At 36.7% G+C, this 27,207-nt stretch overlaps 2 protein-coding genes across 2 annotated transcripts in view; one reads left to right on the top strand and one right to left on the bottom strand.

The window, feature by feature from the left end:
* Positions 1-798: 798 nt before the first annotated feature.
* Positions 799-12,856, bottom strand: txnl1 (thioredoxin-like 1). Its single transcript, XM_067422968.1, has 8 exons — positions 12,607-12,856; positions 11,356-11,452; positions 10,639-10,812; positions 7,727-7,849; positions 6,302-6,371; positions 2,614-2,786; positions 1,231-1,335; positions 799-1,095 (listed from the first exon to the last, which is right to left on the bottom strand). Exons 1-8 carry the CDS (start codon positions 12,702-12,704, stop codon positions 1,066-1,068), a joined length of 870 nt encoding a protein of 289 aa, XP_067279069.1. The 5' UTR covers positions 12,705-12,856; the 3' UTR covers positions 799-1,065.
* Positions 12,857-16,002: 3,146 nt separating this feature from the next.
* Positions 16,003-27,207, top strand: part of nars1 (asparaginyl-tRNA synthetase 1) — a 36,722-nt gene continuing 25,517 nt past the window's right edge. The window contains exon 1 of the mRNA XM_067422947.1: positions 16,003-16,167. Within this exon, the coding sequence (XP_067279048.1) occupies positions 16,134-16,167 (34 nt within the window). The 5' untranslated portion in view covers positions 16,003-16,133. The remainder of the gene's footprint in view (positions 16,168-27,207) is intronic.

Genomic DNA, 27,207 nt, shown 5'->3' with positions numbered 1-27,207 from the left:
GAGATTTGTATTTATTCATCTCGACCGATTTAAGAGAATAAGCAATTGAATAAATGTAGCAATAATGTGTTGAATCTGTTGTTTTTGTTATTAATAGCAAATGTATAATATGGCAGTGTTTCTTAATATGCTAATTGAACAATTACAAATAGAAAATAAAATAATAAATGGCCAAATGCATTTTTTTTTTCTGTACATACTTAATAATAAATATTTAGCAAGAACAAAATATTTAGCAAAAACACCGATTTAAAACACTGCCTCTGTGGAACAAAAACGACTTCTGTTTCCCACAACAAAAACATCGTTTATTGTATTTAAAACACAGTGTTTAAAAGATAAAAAGAAGAAGAAAAATAAGTGTTATATTCCGGGAAATGTTATTTGTTCTGGCTTGAAAACACGCCGTTATTTAAATGTTTTCATTATAGGCCTGTAAATTATCTTTTTTAAATTATAATTATTGTAAATTGTCCCCATTTCGTGTTTATTTCAAATTTATATAATTTAAACAAATGCAATGATAATATTCCAATCAAACGCGATGGGTTTTGCAGTGAATATATCAATAAACCGTGTTATAAATGTCCGTTTCGTTTTTAAATAGCGGAGCTCCTCTCACAGGAACGCGCTTCAGACAGACACGCGCCGATTACATGGCGTCTGCTGCCACCCAGCGGCCATCTTAAAAACAACAGCGCATTATTTTCAAGAAAAATGCATTTAAATGACTGTATAATGATGGAAGGGCAGCAGTTTGAGCACCGAGTGTCAGGACAGATAGACAGTAGCCACATGCCTTTGAAACAGTATCGACTTTATTTACAGGAACATTTTCAGGAGGTTTTCAGATAAAAATTATTTGTGATACACGGCCTCATTGAGACAACGCTGTGTCTTCTCTCGCTCTCTCTTTCTCTCTCCCTCTGATGGCGAGCCCAGGGACATATCCAGCGCTCTGCTGTGTGTGTGTGTGTGTGTGTGTGTTGATTTTGCCCAGTCATGTTGGCGGAGAGAGACGCCCGTGGAGAGATTGCAGCAATATGTCGTGTCGTCTTTTCCTCTTCAGTGACTTTCTCCCTTCTTACCCACAACCTGACACAAAACACACATTTACCTTCCAGCATGAGAAGTAATAACACTTAAATACATTCTGTGGATTCATCAGGATTTGATTGAATGGTGGAGAGTGGGCAATGATGATAGTATTGGTTAATAATATCTCCTCACCCGTTTGAAGTCGTTCATGTTTGTGGCCTGGACAGGAGTGCCGATGAACGTCAAGTAGTTGACTTTTGTCGTTTCCTCGTCTCCTTGGTTTGACTTGATAAACAGCTGAAAATAAACAGGAGGAAAATGACAAACCTTTGATCGAGCGCTGTGGAAAACGGTTCAGATTCACTGAATGTTTTTACACCACAAGGGGGCCAAGATACCATATTATTAAAGGGATAGTTCACAAAAAAAATAAAAATTCTCATCATTTACACACAAAAAAGGTCATACTACAGAAGAAAAAAAAAGTATATAATATAGACTAACCATTTTTTTTCATACTACAGAAGACATTATGGGGGGGTAATTTTTTTCATTATGGAAGTAATGTTGAAAAATTTGTATTATGGAAGTCAATTTCTTTTTTTTCATCTATGAAAGTAAAAAAAAAATCATATTATGGATGTGGATTTTATTTCATATTATGAAAATCATTTTTTTTTAAATATATTATGGAAGTCAGTTTTATTTCATATTATGGAAGTTAAAAAAATCATATTATGGAAGTCAATTTCTTTTTTTTTTCATCTAAGGAAGTAAAAATTTGTTCATATTATGGGAATCAATTTTATTTCATTTTATGAAAATTATTATTATTTTATATTATGGAAGCCAGTTTTATTTCATATAATGGAAGTAAAAAAATAATAATATGGAAGTCGATTTTTTTTTCCATAATATGGATGTCAATTTAATTTATTATTATGGAAGTCAAATACTTATTTCATTTTACGAAGATAATTTTTTATATATTAGAATGGAAGTCAGTTTTATTACATATTATGGAAGTTAAAAAAAATCATATTATGGAGGTCAATTTCTTTTTTTTTCATCTATGGAAGTAAAAATGTGTTAATATTATGAAAATATATATTTTTTTATATTATGGAAGTCAGTTTCATTACATATGGAAGTACATTTTATTTCATATTATGGCAGTAAAAAAAAATCATTATGGAAGTCAATTTTTTTCATATTATGGAGGTCAATTTTTTATATATACTATGGAAGTCAGTTTTATTACATATTATGGAATTAAAATAAAAAAAATCATATTATGGAAGTAATTTTTTCCCCCCATAATATGGATGTCAATTGTATTTAATATTATGGAAGTCCAATTTTTTTCATATTATGTAATTACATTTATTATTTATGAAAAATTTTCTAACAATTATTTGGTGACCAACATTCTTCAGAAAATCTTTTTCTACTGAACAGAACAAAGAAACTCAGAGGTTTGAACGGTGAGTTTGAGTAAAGGATGAGGTGACGGATGAGCCTGTAGTCCAGCTGTTGAACGAGTCGAGTGAGTATGAAGAGAGTAAGAGCACGTACAGTCACGCTGTTGACGTTCTGGAACTTGACGTATCGGAGCGGGATGAGTCCGTCATCTTTATAGTCTTCCTCGGACAGATCCAGAACCTGCGTCGCTTCGCTTCTCTCCGCGTCATCGAACCCCATGGAACGAGGAAGATTAATGAAGATCTTCACACTCTTTGGGGCTTGAGCTGAAAACACACACAGAGACGATTCAGCGGGAGTGTGTTTATATCAGAGAGAGCACTTCTGCTCCAGATCTGAAGGGATGAATAGAAAACTTCATGGTCAAAATACCTGTTCTTTACCTATTAATGTCAACGCAGTCAGTTTGTCTCAATGTAAACAGACGTGTATTAAAATATCAGATAATTTTGCATAATAAATGCAGCTGTTGTTGCCTATTTTGTTCTTAGCTTTCATCAAACATTATTGACCCAGAATGAAAAACTCGATTTACTCGTCTAAATAGCATTGATCCAAAGCAACTTACATTAAAGGCACATATTTACGTTAAATTTGGTATGCATTTTAGCTTTTGCTTTTTTTTTACATGTCTATATTAGTTTTAGTTATTTCGGTGTAATAAGGTAAACTAAATAAAAATCAGTAAAGTTGCTTGGAGATGAAATCATTTTAGGTGGTTTGCATTGTATTCTATTTCCCTTATCGATTATTTTGTCAAGTAGAGCCACACAACGTTTTTAAACAAATCTCTTGAGTGAATGATTCAATGACTCACTCAAAGACTTCACTTGTTTCATTACTGGATGATTCAGTGATTTTGAACGACTCTTGAGTGAATGATTCAATGACTCACTCAAAGACTTCACTTGTTTCATTACTGGATGATTCAGTGATTTTGAACAACTCTCGAGTGAATGATTCAATGACTCACTCAAAGACTTTATTTGTTTAATTACTGGATGATTCAGTGATTTTGAACAAATCTCTTGAGTCTAAATCTCGCTCTAAAGTGGAGCTAATTGGTTGCAAGAGGTCAGCTCTCTTGACAACTGACATTACATTGTCAGCTTAAAGCTGTTAATGATGTTTGCCGCGCAATATTTGACCGGAAGGGCAACATTGGCGGTTATTTTCGTCAGTTATGGCTAGTTAGATCTAGCATTGTGCACGCTTCGAATGTGACACGGAGATAAAGTAAGTAGTGTATAAAGTAATACGTTTATTGGAATGAATGGATTATAGCATTTATTTGAGAGAGAGAAAGAGAGAGAGAGAGAGAGAGAGAGAGAGAGAGAGATTCGTACATGCGTGGCTGCGTATGTTCGGCGTCTCTCTTAACAATGCCGTTATGCAGACAGATGAGCGTTTATTACTGTAAAATAGCGAGTAACCCCATCACTGCTGAGAAATATAATGTAGTGATCCAGTAGCTTAGCTATTTTGTTTCTAAAAGTCGCGGGCGGCGTTGATAACTAGTTTCCGTGCTCCTGAATCTGCAGCGCGATCTCTGTATGCGAGTGGTGTGTGTGTGTGTGTGTGTGTGTGTGTGTGTGTGTGTGTGTGTGTGTGTGTGTGTGCGCACTTCATAATGAAAACAGCTCATTAATACAGAACGGTATTTTAGCTAACTTGGAATTACCTCTGCTATTGTACACCTTCCAGCCAATCAGAATTGAATATTCAGACAGACCATGGCATAAATTACTTTATTGCTAAACTAAATGTTTTATATATATATATATATATATAAAGGTTTTTTATTTTTAGATTTCCAGTGAAAACAATAGTAACTTGTACCTTATGACAGTAGATTTACACTTTGAAATAAATATTCGCATCATTGACATTAGCTCATTGGAAAAGGATAAACAATGATTTCAATTTTGTTTGCACTAATAAATGCTGAGGCCCACCAGCTGAAATAACCAATAAAACTTTGTTCCATATATTTTTTTCTATATCGTCATAAATATTGTTATCGCAAATATTCTTGAAATATTGTGATGATGAATACTGGCGATGATGTCATTAAAAAAATGTCAAGTTATAGTGCTGCAGAGATATCAACCTTAATTAGCAGTAGCATTACTAGCCCCGGCCTGACAGGTGTCGTAATACCAGTCTCGGCCATGGGAGGCGGTATACGGGCAACATAACCACCAGCCAACCTGCAATACACGAATAACTCGCACGGCTTGTGGGCGTACTTGAACCTGCTGTCAATCGTGTGGAAAGTACAGCCCACTACTTCATTTCAGTTCAGGGAAGAGAGCGGACGGATGGCCGAAGCCCTTGGCCCCTTAAATGTATCTGATATGATAAAAATAGCTGTTTTTACCTGACCGGAAAAAGCGGAAGTGCGCGCGCGGCGACTGTGTCCCGTCCCGTCATAATAAAAGTCCCGTTACTCGCGAGCCGTATAGAATAGGCGCCCTCCAGCGGACGAAAAGTTGCATAGTGCACCTTTAAGCAAGCTCTCCGATTCCTGAGTAGGCTACTAGATTTTAACGTGGCAAACAAAATGACTCCTGTCGATTTTCTTAGTGGCTTTTTTGTAGCTGAAGCCAAAATAAGTCCACGCTTCAGCTCTGTTAACCGCGTTAGCGGAATAATTTTATCGTATTGTGAGGTTTGCTTATGCCTATGCACAAGTCTGAGTTATGTCCATGCCCATTATGTCTAGACATGGACATAATGCTAATGCACACACACACACACAAACACACACACACACACCCACACACACACACACACACACACACACACACACACACCTTGCGCTTCTCCGGCTCAGTGTCAGTTACGTTCTGAGATTACACTGCCATTTACGGGTTGGGTTGTCTACAGTCTGTGGTTTAAACCGAACACAAAGCCACAAATCTTGTAAATATATAAATATCAATACAGTGTTATTGAGAATCGATACAGTATCGCCAAACATAATATCGAGATACTCATGTGTTTCGATATTTTCTTACACCCAAACTGTGTGTGAAGCAGTTTCATATCTATTACATGACTACGGCTCTGTCTGGATCAGATCTGAATGATCGCACTAGTCAAAGGCTTAAAGGGTTAGTTCGCCCAAAAATGAAATGTCTTTCATTAACTCCTCCCCCTAATGTCGCTCCACACCCGTCAGACCTCCGTTCATCTTCACACACAGTTTAAGATATTTTATATTTAGTCCGAGAGCGTATGCAAGTGTATGCACACTATACTGTCCATGTCCAGAAAGGGAATAAAAACATCATCAGAGTAGTCCATATGAGGCATCAGTGGGTTAATTAGAGTCTCTTGAAGCATCGGAAATACATTTGGGTCCAAAAATAACAAAAACTACGACTTTATTCAGCATTGTCTTCTCTTTCATTCGAATCATGAATCGATTCGCTGATTCATTACCGTTTGAATCTTTATTTGAGGATTGAAAACAAACCCGGAAGAGAAGACAATGGACAACGGACTACTCTGATGATGTTTTTATTCCCTTTCTGGACATGGACAGTATAGTGTGCATACACTTGCATACGCTCTCGGACTAAATCTAAAATATCTTAAACTGTGTGTGAAGATGAACGGAGGTCTTACGGGTGTGGAGCGACATTAGGGGGAGGAGTTAATGACAGACATTTCATTTTTGGGTGAACTAACCCTTTAACAAACAGCTGAATCAGTAATTTAGGAATAAGATCATGTCTGTGTTTGAATGGAGATCTTTTGCGCAGAGGAGTCTTACCGAGTTCAGCCGACAGCAGCTTCAGAGAGAAGAGTTTGACAGGCTGATTGAAGGCGATTGTGATGAGAAGCTGCAAACAAACGCAGAACGCTAAGTCATGAGATCAACACTACAGATCATATTTACACACAGTCTGTACTCGAGAAACTCACACCCACAGTAGCTGTGATCGATCTTATATAACATCAACCGTACAGTTTCACTTTCAGTTTAACAGACATTAGACACGGCAACACAATACAGAAAATAAATACAAGCCGAAGAACTGAAATGACTGGAAAAAAATAATAATAATTAAACCTAAACAGTAATATTGAGAAGAAAACCATGAAAAAAAAAAATTAAATTAAACTTAAAATACAAAAATAATATTATAAATAATATTAAAATAAAACAGTTTCTAAACATTGAAAATATATAAATTAAATCATGAATTAATAATTATCATTATAATTAAATTAAATTAAAACGAAAGCTGAAAATTTGAAAATATTTTAATTCATTAAAAATATTAATGAAAAGTGTAATAGAATATAAACGAAATTGATTATTATTAATTTTATAAGTAATTAAGTAACTAAAATTTAAATTAATTAAAAAGTAAAAACAAAAGCTAATTCATTATATTCATGAAAACTAGAATAGTATATAAATACTCAAAACATGTTACTAAACATTGATTGGACGGATATAAGGTAAATAATAATAATAATAATAATAATAATAATAATAATTAACCAAAAAAAAGGCAAATAAAAACTGAAAACATAAAAAAATCATTCTATATATAGTAATCAAAAGTTTAATAATATATAAACAATGTTAAAAAATAAAACTTCTTAAACATTAGATGGATATAAATTAAAAAATTAATAATAATTCAATCAAATCAAAATTTTATTGAAATGAAAGCTGAAAATGTGAAAATACATTTAAAATATTGATGAAAATTAAAACAGAATATAAACTAAATAATTAATTCATACAAATAATAATCAAATTAAAACAATGTTAAAATAAAACATTGGATGGATAAAAACAACAATTAATTATTAATAATAATAATTAAATCAAACAAATAAAAATGAAAGCTGAAAATGTGAAATTAAATAAATTTAAGATATTAATGAAAAATGTAATAGAATATAAATAATACTAAAATATTAGTGTGCCTAAACATCCGATGGATTTATATAAATTATGTATTCATAATAATAATCCAATCAAACTAAAATTAAAATAAAAGCTGAAAATAAGTTTAAAATATTAAAGAAAACTAACAACACTGCGTTTTCAACCTGAAAATGAGTAATTAATTAATAAAACACAAAAATATATTTCACCATTATATTTGTTGACCTCCATGCCACCAACATCAGAGAACATGTGACTGTGTTGCTAAAGTAACAGGAAGCTGATGTTCACCTGTTCATCACAGTCGGACTCCAGGTAGGACGAGTCCTTGATCAAGCAGTTGTCGAAGCCCCAGTCGTCGCTCTCGTTGAGACACTCACAGCCCGCTTTACTCACGAACGGCATCAGGTCCATCTGAACACAACACACACACACACACACATGAGGCCCGTCTCACCACTAGGGGGTGTGCCATATCATATCGTCCGCGATAATACCGGTATAAATTATTACATGCTAAAAAACTGTCATATCAATGATAAAGCGACGCGAAGACGTATGGCGCATTTACTTTCCCTAGTGCGCTTAACAACACCTGTCTGAGAGAGAAGAGCACAACGATCAGCACGTCAGCCTCCGATGATGATGATGATGAAGTACCTAAAGGGGAGCTAATTGGTTGCAAGAGGTCAGCTCTCTTGACAACTGACATTACATTGTCAGCTTAAAGCTGTTAATGATGTTTGCCGCGCAATATTTGACCGGAAGGGTAACATTGGCGGTTATTTTCGTCAGTTATGGCTAGTTAGATCTAGCATTGTGCACGCTTCGAATGTGACACGGAGATAAAGTAAGTAGTGTATAAAGTAATACGTTTATTGGAATGAATGGATTATAGCATTTATTTGAATGAGAGAAAGAGAGAGAGAGAGAGAGAGAGAGAGAGAGATTCGTACATGCGTGGCTGCGTATGTTCGGCGTCTCTCTTAACAATGCCGTTATGCAGACAGATGAGCGTTTATTACTGTAAAATAGCGAGTAACCCCATCACTGCTGAGAAATATAATGTAGTGATCCAGTAGCTTAGCTATTTTGTTTCTAAAAGTCGCGGGCGGCGTTGATAACTAGTTTCCGTGCTCCTGAATCTGCAGCGCGATCTCTGTATGCGAGTGGTGTGTGTGTGTGTGTGTGTGCGCACTTCATAATGAAAACAGCTCATTAATACAGAACGGTACTTTAGCTAACTTGGAATTACCTCTGCTATTGTCCACCTTCCCAATCAGAATTGAATATTCAGACAGACCATGGCATAAATTACTTTATTGCTAAACTAAATGTTATATTTTCATATATATATATTTATATATACACCCCAAATATATATATATATATATATTAGGGGTGTAATGGTTCACAAAATTCACAGTTCGGTTCGATACGATACACTGGTGTCACGGTTCGATACGATACACTGGTGTCACGGTTCGATACGATACACTGGTGTCACGGTTCGATACGATACACTGGTGTCACGGTTCGATACGATACACTGGTGTCACGGTTCGATACGATACACTGGTGTCACGGTTCGATACGATACACTGGTGTCACGGTTCGATACGATACACTGGTGTCACGGTTCGATACGATACACTGGTGTCACGGTTCGATACGATACACTGGTGTCACGGTTCGATACGATACACTGGTGTCACGGTTCGATACGATACACTGGTGTCACGGTTCGATACGATACACTGGTGTCACGGTTCGATACGATACACTGGTGTCACGGTTCGATACGATACACTGGTGTCACGGTTCGATACGATACACTGGTGTCACGGTTCGATACGATACACTGGTGTCACGGTTCGATACGATACACTGGTGTCACGGTTCGATACGATACACTGGTGTCACGGTTCGATACGATACACTGGTGTCACGGTTCGATACGATACACTGGTGTCACGGTTCGATACTATACACTGGTGTCACGGTTCGATACGATACACTGGTGTCACGGTTCGATACGATACACTGGTGTCACGGTTCGGTTCGTTTTAGATACAGCAAAACTAAAAAAATTGGCAGATAAATTACCTTTTTTTATTTTTTAAAACCAACAAAGTATGATTTTTTTAAATTATTTTTTTACATTGAACAAAGATGGAGCTATACTTTACCCATCTTCTATGTAGTTACAGAAATAGACATTAGCTCTTTACAATAGCTCTCTCCACATATGTTGCGTTTTCAGTCCGCAACCGTTAACATGGGTACAGAAAAAATACGCACCGCATAGGCTACGCACTGCAGACGGAGTTTATGTAAAACGGGCGTAAGGTCTCATATCCGCGGCTATAAATGTCTTTTGCCATTTGAATAAGTTGGAAATGTCGGTCTAAATGCTGCGGGATAGTTTGTGGGATAGTTTGTGGCTGTTTATTCTTTTTATCGTCTTGTTGTCGGCGTAAATGACTTGATTGACATGACATGAATTATTCCCGCTGCTGTACCATCATATAGCAAATGCGACATACCATTGTTTTTTAATCCATCATAGCTTACAGAGAATCCAAAGTTCACCAACACATCAGACCCGTTGGTTATTGGAGGATCTTCTATTTCTGGCCTGTTAAACGCAATAGCCATTTTGCAACGAGCATTCAGCGTGTAGTACTGAGTAAGCGCACCTGACTGAGCAGCCTAAAACATATTTGTTTTTTTTTCTCTTAGTCAGGGGCATTGCCATCGTTTTGGTTATTGGCTTCCTTGTTGAACGCATAATATTATATTTTACATAGTTTTTTATTTTCCAAATCTAATTAATTAGACCAAGAACCGTTCGGTACATAATGCGTACCGCGTACCGAACCGAGGGCCTCGTACCGAACGGTTCAATACGAATACGCGTATCGTTACACCCCTAATATATATATACCTTATGACAGTAGATTTACACTTTGAAATAATATTCTCTCATCTTTGACATTAGCTCATTGGAAAAGGATAAACAATGCCGTTCATTTTGTTTGCACTAATAAATGCTGAGGCCCACCAGCTGAAATAACCAATAAAACTTTGTTCCATATATTTTTTTCTATATCGTCATAAATATTGTTATCGCAAATATTCTCGAAATATCGTGATATAATTTTGAGGCTGAGTGACAGGAGCCAGAGGAGCCCAGTACTCACGTATCCTTTGGGAATATCCGAGTCTTCATTGCTCCCGGGGTCGTTCTCCACATGCTGTTTAATTTTCTCTTCCAGCCCGGAAGCGTCCGCGCCCTGATACTGGTCCACGCGCACTTTGTTTCGGAAAAACAGGAACGTCGGCGTTGCTGAGATATTATTGGCTGCAGCTGTTGCCTAGGAGACGGGAAATAAAACACACTCTCAGTGGTGGACAAAGTGCACAACTTCAACACTTGAGTAAAAGTAAAGTACTGCTGGTCAAATATTACTCCGTTACAAGTGAAAGTTGTAAAAACTGATTTTTACTGAAGTAAAAGTACAGAAGTATTTGTTTTCAAAAGTAAATTTCTTTTTTATGTCAATTTTATTATAGTTGTATAAATGCTCATTATGCCCTCATGATGGTTTAATCCAGTCAGTGATGCTCCATCTGACACACTAGCATACGACTAACTTAAACTCATTTAAATACTTCTATAAAAGATACAAAGCTCTTTATAAAGCTGCTGTCCCTTTAAGGCAGGATCCTATACACTGTGAATACATGTGAACATTTTGACATCCGTCTTTCTCCATTTTGCTATAAACCGAGACAAAAATGTATTTTCTATATCTAAAAGTAGGAAAGAAGTTGAATAAGCCCTATTTCTAATGTTCCTTTAAGTTTTCCTTTAAGATGGCCATCGAGTCCTGCGGGCGTGAATGAAGCGCTCTCACCTGACAGACGTGGACGTCGACCTCTAGAAACACAACCTGAGGGTATTTGTTGCTCAACATGTTGAACGCTGGAGCTATTCTGACACAGGGACGGCACCTGGACAGAAAGAAACACAATCAGTTATAGTTAGGCTAAGGGTTGGGACACTTTCCCCTTAAAGTCGGCAAGTCACACTCGTCTTTTCTTCCCTATTGTGCCTTATATGCGAGTGAAACGCTTCTCAAACAAGAACAAATGTAGGGCGGGGCTTAATTTTGTCCTGGGGATTTGATTGGATGGCTGTGGTTTGCTATTGGTGGATCTCATAAGAGTAACAGGATGCCCCGCCCCCCTGTCACTCACATGAGATTAAGTTATTCTGATTCAATATCACCGGGAACATTAATTTAACACAATAAATTATCATTTATAATAAACAATAAGAACTGAATGTGACTTTAAATCTGTGTTTGATTAAAAACAGCTCAATTCTGTTATAATGTTATTCGAATCATCAGAAAACAGCATCTCCTAACACCAAATTACATTAAGAATACATTTATTTAAAAATAAATTATCCTCCTAAATATTATAAGAATTAATAATAACAATCATACAAAAGTATGGTTAAAAATAGATAAATACCCAGACAATTAAATTAATTATTTAATAATAACCATAACACAGTGCAATTAAAATAAATAAATACATAAACAACTAATAAAATTAATAATAATAACAATCATAAAAATGCACAATAAAAATATTAAATACATATTTATAAATAATTGTTTATAAAAATTATTTAATTATCATAAATTAGTAAACACCTGCTAAAATATTTTATGTTTACCTGCATGTCATGTGACCATCAACACGTGAATGAGTTGTTAAATTATTGAAATATTAATATAAAATCTCAGAATTCATGTAAAGATTTTGGGTGGGTCAAATAAGTCAAGACAACAGCGAACCAAAACAACTTATTTCACGTGTGTGTGTGTGTGTGTGTGTGTGTGTGTGTGTGTGTGTGTGTGTGTGTGTGTGTGTGTGTGTGTGTGTGTGTGTGTGTGTTTTGCCAAGTCATGCCGGTGTTGGTCCTGTTCTTGTCCTCCGGTCAGTCTTGTGTCTGAGAGGCAGGTCTGTCTCTGTCTGTGCTGTTCTGGCCCGGTTCGGCCTCCGGTCGCCGGCTAAGGGTGTGTGTGTGTGTGTGTGTGCGTGTGTCGGTTCTGTCGGGTTCGGCTGCAGCGGCCTCACACTCACTCACTCACCCGCTCATGGTGAACTTCACCACGGCCAGCCTGGATCCGGCGCCGCTGAGCTCCGCCTGGAACTCCGAGTCATTCCCGATCACCTTCACCCCGACCATGACTCAAACACACGGGGAACGAATCGCGGATTAGCGCTATTATTATTATTATTCACCTCAAATCGGTCAGATTGAGCAAAATCACTAAAACGCTCGGCGCGGCGCGACGGCTCTCCTGTAACACACACTTCCTGTGTAGTGATGACGAGGGGAGGCGGGCTGACCAATCACAGGCGGCGGTGCCTGTCAGCGTCATCACCAAAACCGTTGATAAGATGTCGCAAATCTTCAGCGACTGTCGTGAGGTAAAAATAACTTATTTTTATGTTTTTTTATTTATGTACATTTTTTATAAGCCAGTTTTACCATCACCGTATAGGTGAATATGTGAATATTTCATGTTATTATCAAAATAAATATTTTTTTTATGAACGTGCAGTGAGTGTTTGTGTTTCTATGGTGACGGGTCGATTCAACGCGACCAAAACATGAAAACTTTGATGGTTTTATTTCTATTTTCGTTATTCGCGCTGAACCAGACGACCACTGAGAACGGTGTGTTTTAGTCTAAGAATGTATCACAGATAATAAGAATATATTTATGTTATACACATTTATTTGGATGCTAGATTCCAACCTTTAAGGCTAATAAACCGTAACAACAAAACCAATCAGAAAGTTGACTAGCCACATATAAATATGTCAGATGTGTTTCTCTGTAATGTAAAAAAAACTGATAAACATATTGATTTAGAGGAATTTATTCTGAACTTTTAAAACTTATAATATTCTCTTATGCTCTTATTTACATGCATTTTTTGTGTGTTTGTTTTACAGAGAGGAAAGCAGAAGAGAGGAGATTTGGTGTGGCCTCGTTAACTAGGAAAAACAAGGAGCTAACAAAGTTTTCCCCTTTCTTCGAGCCTTACAGGGGCCGACAAGAGCAGGTGTGATCATAACCACTCATCTATATAAATATAAGTGCACTAGATCATAATCATCTCTCTCTCTCTCTCTCTCTCTCTCTCTCTCTCTCTCTCTCTCTCTCTCTCTCTCTCTCTCTCTCTCTCTCTCTATATATATATATATATATATATATATATATGATGGCCAATCAAATCAAAGTAGGCGGGGTTATGTTCTCTTTTGGCTCGTTTACACAGAGGAGCGTGTCAATTTATCGCTTAATGTGGTTTCAGGGATATCTAATCTTTCCGGTGAAATCACAAAGCAAAATGCACACAAACGTGTCCATGATCTTAAAGGGATAGTTTACCCAAAAATAAAAATTCTGCCATCATTTACTCACCCTCATGTTGTTCCAAACCTGTATGAGTTTATTTCTTCTGCTGAACACAAAAGAAGATATTTTGAAGAATGTTTGTAGCAAAGCAGATAGAACAACCATATTTTCCCCCATACTATGGTAGTGAATGGTTGAATTCGATCATGTAAAGACTGTTGTTATAAAATAGTGAAATATGTCTTATTGAATGAATTGTTGTTGTTGTTTCAGCTCTTGGAGAAGCTGCCTGAGGATTTCGAAGTGCTCTTTAAAAGCACTATTTTCCTGGAAACGACCGTTTTCTGTGTCGCGCTCCTGTATGGATTTTTTCACATGCGATTCTGGGATCCTGTAAGGCTCTTCTCATTCATTTAAACACATCAGCTTTGTGTAACTGAGACGTGTGTTGCTGCGCAGCTGACAAAAACGTTTCATTTGATCCGTTTTCAAACATTATGGCAAAGTTCCATTTGATAATTTTGCAAACATTATATCCAACAATCAACTCTCACAAAACATGACAACAGTCGTGGATCATCAGGCAATGACAGACAGTTTAGATTCAAGGGTTTGGACATTTTTGAATGGGCAGTTTGTATAAATTCAGTCATTTTGTCTTGTGGAGTGTATGTAAACATCTATTATGTGAAATAGCTTTTTCAAGACAGTACTAAATAAAAATAACATGCATTTTTTATGATCCCAGATCCCTCTTATTTGGTTAAAATTATTAACATTTTGCATAATCTGCAAGGGTTATGAAACTTATCTTAAAGGGTTAGTTCACCCAAAAATGAACATTATTTCATTAATTCCTCTCCCTCATGTCGTTGGACACCCGTCAGACCTTCGTTCATCTTCAGAACACAAATGAAGATATTTTAGTGTAAAGCTGAGAAAGGCTTCAGATAGGCCTCCATTGGCATTCAGTCCATTCCCACTCACAAGACCCATAAAGGCCCTAAACACATCGACACGAAAGCCCATCTCACTACAGCGGCTGGACGATCATTTTACGAAGTGACGAGAAGAGTTTTTGTGTGCAAAAAAAGTCAAAATAATGATTTTTCAGTGCTGTGGATGAAGTCTATTCGTTATTCATGGCTAATAAACGCGTCTCTTTTTTTCTGAATCCTGCAGCTCTGCCGGAAATGTTTGCGGAGTAAAGAATGGACCGAGGAGTTGGAGATGGTCGAGACGCGATGATGCCGACAGTAATGATGAAGAGATGTAGAAGAAACACAAAAAAACACATTGGTTTCTTAAATACCTTGATGTTTTATGAACTTTTTAATTATGTGTTTAAAGTTTTTATTGTACAGACACAAACTTTGATGAAACCTTAACCTAAATTATATATATATATATATATATATATATATATATATATATATATATATATATATATATACTGTCAAATGATTAATCGCATCCAAAATAAAAGTTTGTGTTTACATAATATGTGTGTGTGTACTGTGTATAATTATTATGTTTATATAAATACACATGCATGTATATATAATTTAAATATATATATATATATAATATAACTGATATAAATATATATAAAGTATATACATGCAAATATTTCTTACATATATATGGTATATTATGTAAACAGAAACTTTCATTTTGGATGTGATTAATCACGACTAATTGCCTGACAGCCTGTGTGTGTAATATATATAAATATATATATAATTTTAATAAATAACTTGAAAGTCTCTGAATCGGAGTCGGACTCATTCTTATTTAATATATAATTATTGTAACGTAAACGTACAAGTAACAAAAAAAAAGATTAAAATAAATAAACAAATATACATTAGATTAAATACGTAAATAAGACAATAGGTACATGCATTATTGTTTTATTTACACCTTTTACCGCCGTATTTTATATATTTTTTATTTATCTGTTTAGCGACTGAAACAACGCTAAACGCCTTTATCTAAACTCCCGCCCCCAACCTCAAAACCAACCAATCAGCTTCCCGGACAAAGCGTCATCTTGCGAACGGGCCAATCCCCAGCTGAAGCGTCAGCGGTGAACGGTTCGCGCGTGCGCATGAGTCCCCTTTAGCTCGTGTGCTCGTGTGTACTGACAGGAAGCGAGACGGCCGGACCGATTACCGGAGCGTTTACCCTGAAAACAACACCGAACCGAGCCGGACTCAATTAATCCGAGGCCAAAAGAGCACAACATGGCGGTCGAGGGCGTCGGTCAGATGTCGATCAGTGAGTTTGATAATGATAATGATGATGATGGCGATGGCGATGAAGATGATGCTGCGTGTTTTCTGCAGTGTTGCGTCAGATCATGCTGTAACGTTATACTGCTCACATACTGAATTATATCTATATATACTACAGTACACAACATACTATAGATATATTACCAGTACTGTATCTATGTAGATTAATATACTAGCATTACATAAACACCTTAATACACCAGTGCTGCTTTCATTATACTGCACTAGTATTCATAGTGTATTGTCATTCATATATTAGATTTACACAATCTCTGCAGAGGATTGCATCAGAATATGTTTTATAATATTTAGCCATAAACTGACAAGGTCTGTCAAATATCACATGTGCACTTATGCTTTGAAATATATAATGCTTCTGATTTTCATAAATACACTCTCAAATGTTGATTAATTAAATGAAACTACTACTCAAAGAATAGTTTTAAATAGTGAGTATTAATAATTTTATAACCGATGTGCATGTTTATGTGCCTGATAACCGATATACATAATCGATATTTCTATTATATTGTGTCTAGTTTTGACAATTATACCAACACTGCTTGGCAAACTGATTTATTTTACACTTTTTTAAAACCATAGTTTCTGTAATATCACCTGCACATAAAATACAATTCACTACGAAACATTGCTACTTTAATTTAGCTATGTATTCCCAGTTACATCTGTTTAAGACATTTGTAGACAATTTTACCAAAAAAGGTTGAATCCCATAAATACATTGTTATAAAAAGCCAATTTCATGTTTTGTTTCATTACAGTGCCACCAAGTGACCCAGTTCCACGACTTTTTGTGTGTGTCCTCGGAGTGCCCCTTTACATAAGCGTGTCAAGTTTGGTTTATAAAAATGTTGACATTTGGCCATTAATTAGTAGGGCTGTAAAAGAATATTCGAATATTCGTTCGGTGAGGTGGCATTCGATTTTCAGTTTTGAGATTCGAATATTCGTTGTTGTTTTTTTTCAACACGTGACTTCCGTCGCGGACTCATTCTCACTCATGCTTGAAATAATAATAATAAATTAAAAAAAACACCGCAACATGCTTTCAATAAAAGCATTGCGCATTTTAAAGATTTAAATTAACAAAAAGTCAGAATAAGACAAAATAAATCCCTTATATAGAATAAAACTAATTGTAATAGATATTACATTTTGTGTCATTTTAAAAACAATTCATTTATTCTTATTCAACTGTTTATAAGCATGCTACCGTGTTCTTTATTTATTACAGTTCATTGAAATCACTGTGTGTTACTAATTTAATTTCTGTTTTTCGGATTCATTTGTTTTAAAGAAAGGTTCGTTATTTATACCTTATTAAAGTTCTTGCTCTCAACAGACTTTGTGTTTTGTATCACTTGTGCACTGTCCGTTTTCGGAGCATAAACCTGCCCGTGTAATGCGTACCGGAAACTGTTCTATTTAAAAGATTATTAAATGTTTATTAATATTTATAGAATGTGTGCCACCTGATCATATTGCACCAAATGCAACACTGCACTCCACTGGGTCTGCCGCAACACATTTACGATGCCGAAGAGTGAAACGTGAAGTCGTGAAAGATGATACAAATGCAAACCGACACTATTATTATATATTTAGCCCCACCCACCGAAGCTTCGAATATTCGATATTGATTGCCACCTAAGCTTCGAAGCTCAAAAAATGGCATTCGAAACAGCCCTATTAATTAGTCCACCCGCTATGATTCCGATTTTCCTTTTTTGGTTTCGTCTCAATCGGACAAACAGTTTCGAAGATATCCGCGAAAGTTGTTTAAAGGTCCCATGGCATGGATTGTTTTATTATTTTATAATGTTTCCTGGGGTGTACTTATATTGTTAGTATGGTTTTTACATCCAAAAATGTCATAATTTAGAAAAAAAAGGCATTCAAGTTTCAAGGGCTGTGAGTCTTCAGTGAAAACACCCAGAGTTGTGATTGGCTGACATCTTTGCATTTGAAATGAGATTACGTGCGGAGGGGACGTAGTTTAGTCAGGCACTGGAGCAGCTGCAGCTGCCAGTCGAGAGAGAGACAGAGAGAGACCAAGCTGGGAAAAGATTGCTAAAGGAAGTGTTATTGTATCAAGTATTTGCAAGTAGAGGTAACTGCAGACTGGAGCAATGGGCGTGCCATGAGGTCGGAAAGGAATGGGGCGTGCCGAGAGGTCTTTTTACAGTCTATGACCAGGACGCGAAAAGCTTCCTGATCCGCATAATTACACAAGACAAAATACATTTCTTCCACTGTAAAAAAGCAATAATGATATTAAGAATACATTCAAAAGTATGTTACCTTCGAAACCTTCTGTATGGCGCGGGTTACGTGACGTCATCGCCACCGTGACTTTTTTAGGATCAATCATTAAAAAAACGTTCATACTGTTTGTGATAAATGCACTTTTTTAACACATCACTTGAATATATTAAACATTTATTTTTGTATTGCCCTTTTTCTATTTCATTTTGGACTGACTTTAAAATAGATATTCCTAAAATTCCTAGTATTAGAATTTAGATCCTCATGACATTTTACTTTGTTTCCAAAACCCATATTTTTTTCTGAAAAACAAAATTATATAATTAAATTATTTTGCCGAAGTTTTATATGCATGACACAAATAAAAGAACCCTTCCTATATTACCTTTTATAAGACTGATCTCACAGTATACTTTGAAACCTTTTCAAACATGAGATCACAAAACAAAAAGTTTTCTACCTTGATTCATAAGCTTAGATTTTTGTATTTATGTGTATTTTGAATTTTAAACTTATTATTGTTATTCTCTCATTTACATATTTTGAGCTGTATTTACAATGCTTTGTATTGATTGTTTTTATTGTATTATACTTGAAATGTCTGTACTTGAACTGAATAATAAAATATAAAATAATTTAAAAACAAATTATTATATTAAAGATAAAAATGTCTCCTGACACTACTAAAAACATACTAATTTTGTACTTTCATTTAAAGTACATACAAACTTAAAGTAATGTTATTTTTATAATAATGGTAAAGCAAATGTTTTTGCTGTATAAAGGCATACGTATATGTGTTTGATCAAACACTCATATAATATTAAATGAAGTAAAACCGGTTTAATAAACTACTTTTAAGTGACATTAATCAAGTAAGCAAAACAAACAACATTTTATCCTAAAAAACATTTATTTAGTAGTCATTTTTACAATTAAGTTTTTTAAAATGTCAGTTGTATTTGTCATCAAAGGCTTGTGTTCAAGTCAAAACTCATTCCTCCACTGATTCATACTATAGTAAAACTATGGTTACTGCTGATTGGCCAACGCAGTCGCCAGGAGGAAGCTCCTTTGACCAATGAGAAACCTCTCACCACGCCCCTACCTCCTGCCACGCCCCTACCTCTTGCCACGCCCATTACTCCAGGCTGCAGCTTCCCCTGTCTCAGTTTTTGAGAGCGTGAGTTTATTTTGTTTGTATCTGAGAGCTCTGAATAAACACGAGTGAACTTTGCAACGTTATTTCTCTCACAAAATGCTTTCACCACAGCTAACAGCAAGCACACGACATGAATACAGTAAGAGCTTCTGTTGAGCACAATGAGCAGCGTCGTTCAAACGGCAGTTTGGATGAGTGTGCACTGCCGAAAAAAAACGTGTGATAGACCGATCCGAACATTATAAAGAGTGTTTTTTTGATCGCCCTCTGTAGTTTGAAGTTGATGGTTTTAGTCACTGGCTTGATTCACTGATGCATCAAGACGGCCAGCGGCGGGGCTGACAGTATTAAACGATTTAGAAAGAAAGTCTGTGTGAACTTGAATGATTAGCTACACATCAGAACTCACTGATCCCAGATCAGGCATTATTAAACACTGTTACTCACTGTTTGTGGCGGTGCTGTCAAATCCATATGGTAAAGCCTGTGCTGCTGACATCCACTGATAAACTGAATATATTCTCAACTAGGGGTGTCCATGGTTAACCGATTGACCGATTAACTGTTAAATTGCGTAACCGAGTGAAACATTTTGCTCGGTTAAGTGGCGTCAATGACGTGCCTTGAATTTAGTTGTAATATATGTTTGCACCCCTATAGACCGCTAGAGCGCTCCCAGACATTTGTAGTATCCACAAGAAGAAGTCATGACCAGCTTTCTAAGCGGGCAAAGAAAGCGTGGGAGCACTTTAAAAATGAGTGACGGGGCGAAATGCAAGTATTGCAATGCAGTGCTTACCGCATTTTTCAGGCTATAAGTCGCTCCGGAGTATGAGTCGCATCAGTCAAAAGATGCGTCATGAAGAGGAAAATAACATACGTCGCACTGGACTAAAAGTCGCATTAGGGCAGAAGCAGAGCGGGAGCCGCGCGCGCTGTGCATAACGGAGCAGAAGAAAGAAAGTTTGAAGTGAGAAACTTGTGAATGACTAGAGAAAAGCAGAGGTTACTTTAACTGTAATGAAGAAAACAATAAAAGCTAATCGCGGACTGAAAGCAAGATGGCCAGAGCTGAAGGGACGAGTCCACAGATGCTTGAACTCTCTGCCGGGAGAGGCTCAGCCGCGCGAGTCAAACGCTGTGGGAATCATTCTCGGCTGCATATTTTACTAACGTTACATGCTCTAATCATGCAGGCGCCCTCGCGGCCACTCGCATTGCTCGTGAACTGGAGCGCATCTCATCCTAATTTAACGAAACTCAGCGTACGCTTCACAGACATGAAATAGATCTTAAGAAACTTGAAATGTCTTTTAACAATTTAAAACGAAAAGAAATAGGCTACTCTCTGATTATGTAATCCATGATGTGCATTTCTCTCTATAGGCGCGTTCACTACGGAGATGGTGGTCGTCAGATTAATAAACTAAAAATAACCCTGACGCACACTATGGTTAACCGAGTATTAACCGCTAAGGGCCTCGGTTAACGGTTAATGAAAAACTTGAAAACGTGCAGCCCTATTCTCAACTATAATTTTCTGGGCGGGCAAAGCAGAGGAAGGGCGGTAACCTTTCCTGGTATGACGTCATAACAGGAGAATTCAAGATCAGCTCGTCTGGGCGCTCATTTTCTCAAAGGCAGAGAAAGACAGCCAGCTCAGTTTACACAGATCCAAATTTCTAGCCACTTGGGGACAACATTCAGGCTAGAGGAACTCATATTAATGTTGAAAAACCTCATAAAATAAAAAATTCATACCATGGGACCTTAAAATGGTAAATCACAGCTTTGAACAAACTAACCTGAAATGTTTTTTAGTTTTAGTCGACTAAAATCTAATGAGTTTAGTTCAATTTTAATGCATTAATTGAGCATTTAAGCATTACATAACCGACTGTTACTTGTATACATCAAAACTGACATTTTGAAAATGAGCTCGATAATTTTTCCGGCCGCGATAATTTCCATTTGTATGCTTGTTTGTTTTCTTCGTCTCTCTCGTTGACTGCGCACGCGCCTCGTTTGGGGAGATGTTTAAACTCGACGCGGAGACCGGGTGCCGGTGTTATGAGCCTCAATCTCGGCCAGATTCGTCTGGAGCTCGTGCTTCTTCGGTTGCGGAGCCGCAGGCAAAGTTACCAAATTTGACGTGCACAGCACGAAGCGTAATGGGGTTTCGCGCTCTACGCGTTGACGTTAATTTGGCTGGTGCACCCTCGCGGTCCTGCAGACGCGCCGAGTATAAAAGACGATTAAAGCTACATTGAAGTTGGCAGTTTTGTAAATGCAAGTTAATTCTTCAGTTCAATCTTTGTGTGCTAAAAAAGGCACATAAGTTCCTGTAGAGATAGCAATACACATTCTCCTTTTTTGCCAAATAAATGAAAAGCATGTCATCAATGTCTTCTCCCTTTCTGTATCAAAATCTCACCTAGCTTTCCTCAGAGATGGTCAAGTTGTTTGAGCATGATTACATGATATCACTTTTTTTTTTAATCTAAGTATCCTAAATTGTTGATAATTAAGTTATATATTATATGCTGATGTAAATTTCTGGAGTTTTAACGATTGAACAAAAAAAACAAGAACCATACAGAACCGAACCGTGGGTTTTGTGAGCCGTGCCACCCCTAATCTGCACCTCATCTGTTGCCGTTTTCATCCATTTAATCTATTCATTATCATTTATTATTTCATTTATCTTTTGTTCATTTATTGTAGATATTTTAAATGTTTTCCATTTTTAGTGTTAAATAGTCTTTAGAAATAAAAGTTTATTGATCTTTAAAAAAATGTACCTGCATTATTATGCCATTATCATTATTTTAGATGAAAATGGTCTCAGAACGACTATTATCGTCCAGCAAAATTTGTTATCGTGACAGGCTTAATGTCTAGTGACGTCAGGGCCAATTTATGATTAGTTGAAATTAGTGTTGTCACGATACCAAAATTATGACTTCGATACGATATCAGACTAAAATATCGATATATCGATACTAAATCGATACCACAGTAAAAAAATAAATAAATAAGATAAGATGCTTAATATGACAACAGAACTTATTATTCATTGTTATTTTTTACTAATAATTCATGTGGCCAGCATGTTCCTTAGGGTTGGGCATCGTTTTGATTTGAACAATTATTGATCAATTACTATTAAAATTATCTCAATGTGTTTTTTACAAGGGGGTAATTGTGTTGCAATAGCTTACACACAGCACAAGAAAGCTTGATTTCGAATGGCAAATTGAATTTAAAAAGACGAGTAAACAGTAATAAAATAAGAACAAATAAACAGATTACAAACAATAGCACAAATAAATGCAATAGAATAGAAGATACAAATTAAATAGACTGCTTTATTTTTTCAGGTAGGTCTAACATTCAGATAAGAAACTGAATAAAAAAATGCATAATTACATTTAAAACAACATTGGATAATGTTCTTTGTAAAAAATTCAATAGCCTACAGATGAAACTATTAAAGTTACACAAGTTGATCAGTTAAGAGCAGTGTGATTGTTTGTCTTTTTGTAGTTTGAATAACAAATGACTGCTGTCCCTTTAAGACTAACGGACGCATGGATCCTAAACACTGTTCCTGTTACTCGTTCTTCCTGAACTGTTTGCGACTGTGTTTATGTTAATACTCTTCCAGATGTGTACTGATAATTCTTTGAGTGTATTTGACCAATAATAAGCTGGAAAAGGAAGCAAATCTTTGCACTTGTATCATGTCAGAGGCGGATTTATTACGGTAGGCTGTGTGTGTGCGCTTCAGATGTGAGCACGAAATCTGCGGGGATTAGTAGAATTAATTTATGTGCAATCCCGCGCGAAATTCAGACCGATCACACACTAACACTAACACACTGTCATGAGGAAAAAGTCCAGCAGAACGCGCGTTCGCCGCGCTCAGAGGTTAACCGGGCTGAGGGAGAATATGCCGGTGTGTGTGTCAACTCGCTTTCGGTCAGAGAGGAGAGCGCAGCTGGTATCGATACTGTAAAAACTGAGAATCGTATCGTTTCAGATATTTCAGTGTCGATATATATCGAAATATCGATATTTTTGACAACACTAGTTGAAATACATTTCTTAAATACAGTTTTTTTAAAAATGCCAAAATACACAAAATGTTTGTTTTTATTTTGTTGTATTTCTGTTTTAGTTGGTATATCAGGTTAAGCTAAAGCTTCAAATAAGTTTAAGTTTATTTTTATTTCAGTTAACATTTATTTAATTTCAAGTAATGAATATTTTTGAATGGTTTTAGTAAACTATTATAATCCTGATACTAGGGATGCGCGATATACCGGTACTGGAAAAATACCGGTATATATTTTATTTAAAACGGTACGATATCATGATTTTGCACATATCGGTATATGCTGCTTTTCCGAAGTTCACCGCTAGATGGCAGCGCGCTACCCCAACTGACCCGAAACAACCGGCAAATGTGACAACAACATAGACCAGGGCTATTCAAATCTTACCCTGGAGGGCCAATGCGGTGCAGAGTTTAGCTCCAACCCTAATCAAACACACCTGAACTTGCTAATCAATGTCTCCAGGATCATTAGAAAATCACAGGTGGGTGTGTTTGATCAGGGTTGGAGCTAAACTCTGCAGCGCATTGGCCCTCCAGGGTAAGATTTGAATAGCCCTGACATAGACGGACAAAATGGATAAAGCAGTTGAATCTCACTCAAGATGCCCAAAACGAATGAATAAAGAGAGGAGTAGAAGTGACATTTGTAATGACTTTGCTTATAAAACTGATGAAGAACCATCAAACCTAGCCAAGAAGCATCTGTCACTATCCTGACTTTAAGACTTCTGAAGAGATCGACAGGTCAGTGGATCATTCAAACCATCTCATTTAGACATTTTTGTTTTTTTAACACTGATCAACGCACACACACAGCCTAACATAAGATCAAATATCACAATCTCCAGCATTCGTTTCAACCAATGACATTTAGATCTCATTATATTTGCACGCATACTATTGCACTGTTTACATTCGCGTTAGACACAACCGACTGTGTTTATGTGAATACTCACTAAAGACGGACATTTGTACATAATTCTGTGTATTTGACTGTTTAAGGAAACTTAATGTGTAATGTGCGAGCGTGACTAAGTGACAGGCGTGTGTGTGTGTGTGTGTGTGTGTGTGTGTGTGTGTGTGTGTGTGTGTGTGTGTGTGTGTGTGTGTGTGTGTGTGTGTGTCGTTGTTATAAGCTCATGTCTCCTGTAACTGTTATTACGAAATGCTATAAAATCTCTTGCGTGTTCAAATGATTTCCGTTCTCCATCCCGAGACGAGCGTGAAATGTTGAATCGGATTATGCAGATTGCTTTAGTGTAGTGCGATGTCTTTTGAAACCAGAAGCAATTTGCTAATTTTGAGAGATTTTTGCTGAAATTATTTCTCACAAGAAAGTTTTCAAATGACTGATTTGATGTGATAAGCTTCGCTGATTAATTTACTAATAAACATTTGTGGTAATTTCCCACTTTATAAACTCAAAACTTGCATAATTGTTCTCATTCGCGTGCAATATACCCGCGCTAATATCAGACCTTGTGGTATCGATTTAATATCGGTACTTCGGTATTAGATTGTGGTACCGTACCGAAGCCAAAATTGTGGTATCGAGCCATCCCTACCTGATACTTTACTGAATAATGTGTCAAATTCTGGTCTTTCCTTCTGACTAAGAAATAAATGGGAATGAAATTAAATACAGTGTATTGTGTAACCAAAAATGTGTAAATAATTCATGACCTTTAACTACAAACAAGCTCGAAATAAACATTGATTTAAAAAATATCTTATTGTGAAATGCCTGTGCCTTACTAATGCAGATGCCACTCCTCCTCATTAAAGTTCAGATGACTGAGGGAGATCAAATAGGCATTTTTACAACCGTCTAACACTATATACACATAGTAAAGTTAACGGTGTCATTATTCCTCAGCATTAGTTCATAAACATTCCCTGTCATAAATGTGTGTTATTAAAAAAACTAAATAATAATAATTCTGTTATACAGGACATCAGTTCTGGCTAACATTAGTCTCATTTTTATTTGTTGACGATAATGGCAGTACATTTTCGTCATAGTTTTTGCCATCCAAGACTGGTTTTTATTTTATCGTCTGTTTTTTTCTGTCTGTAAAAAAAGGTAATGGACGAAAATTATGACAAATTATTTGGCAACGAAATAAACACTGCAGTGAACGAACGGCAGTGCGCAATGTACTTTCAGTTTAGAATTGCTTGAACTTTGGGTTCATTAGACTATTATTCAACAAACAGTACAATGACAACCTACCTTAAATAGGCACTTTGAAACCAAATCTTCCGCTGTCATCTTGTCAATCTCTCGTGATGAATGAGATCTGACTGCTGCTGCGTCTCTCGTTCGGCTCTCGCTGTATTGAGCAGTTTTTAATGGGTTAGTTCACCCAAAAATGAAAATTCTGTTAAAGGGGCGGTGAAATGCTGTTTGATGCATACTGATCTTTTTCCACTGTTAAAGACTTGGATTCCCATCCTAAACATAGACAAAGTTTCAAAAACTAATGTTGGACGTTTGATGGAGTATTTCTGTGTCAAAAATACTCCTTCCGGTTTCTCACAAGTTTCGGCGAGTTTTTTTCGAGTATGGGTCTACTTGACGTTAATAGAACGGAAGGTCCTTGTATGGGCCGTACGGGCTCTTCTCCCGGTAGGGTGCGCGCGCGCGTGACTAGAGCACGCTGTAAACAGTCCCTCAGATGCAGATCCAGTCGTCCGTGAACACTTATGTGGCGCCGCGCTCCACTTTATTCCTATGGGTGACGTCGAGCGACTTCAACGCTTCAGCACAGCATTCCGGGAAGGCAGCGCTGCATTTGAACCGATTTGAACGCAGAAATGACGGGAAGCTTGACAACATCGTTTCAGTTCCGTCTCAAAATGGATTTACACGCCACTGCTGTCACAGGACTTTACCAAATCATACCAAAGAAGTGTGTTTCTGACGGAGCAATCCCGGCGATAAAGCTTCGATGGTGAGTTAACTTAAACTGCTTCAAATGTCTCTGCTGTTGGCTACCGTCGCATGAGTAAACATCAGTAAACGACACGATCGCGTGCTTCGTCATTCAAATGCGCTAACGGTTACTCCATTGTTGTTCTGTGTATAACGTTACAGTATGCTTGCTACTTCTAAGGTCTAGTCGCATACAATAGTCCATAAACCGAATCATGTCCTCATACACTGCGAGTAAACACACAGAAATGTGGAGAGGCCATTAAATACAGTAACTTACATACCACAGAGACGGACGTCCTGCTGTTGCCGTTTCTCCTGTTCAATTTATTTCCCTCAGATTTGATTGTGGATCATTATCTGTATTAGCTGAGATAGATGGGTTTCTCCACGCTTGAGGACGTCACCGCTTTGCGCGCTTGTCATTCTTTAGCTCCGCCCACACGATACGCCTCCAGGCGCTCGGTTTTTTCCGGAAAGACTCGGTACAGCCCATATTTCTTTTATAAATATGATAAAA

The sequence above is a fragment of the Pseudorasbora parva genome, chromosome 18 (assembly GCF_024679245.1).
Source record: "Pseudorasbora parva isolate DD20220531a chromosome 18, ASM2467924v1, whole genome shotgun sequence".
NCBI lineage: Eukaryota > Metazoa > Chordata > Actinopteri > Cypriniformes > Gobionidae > Pseudorasbora > Pseudorasbora parva.
This window is presented reverse-complemented; position numbering and strand designations above follow the sequence as displayed.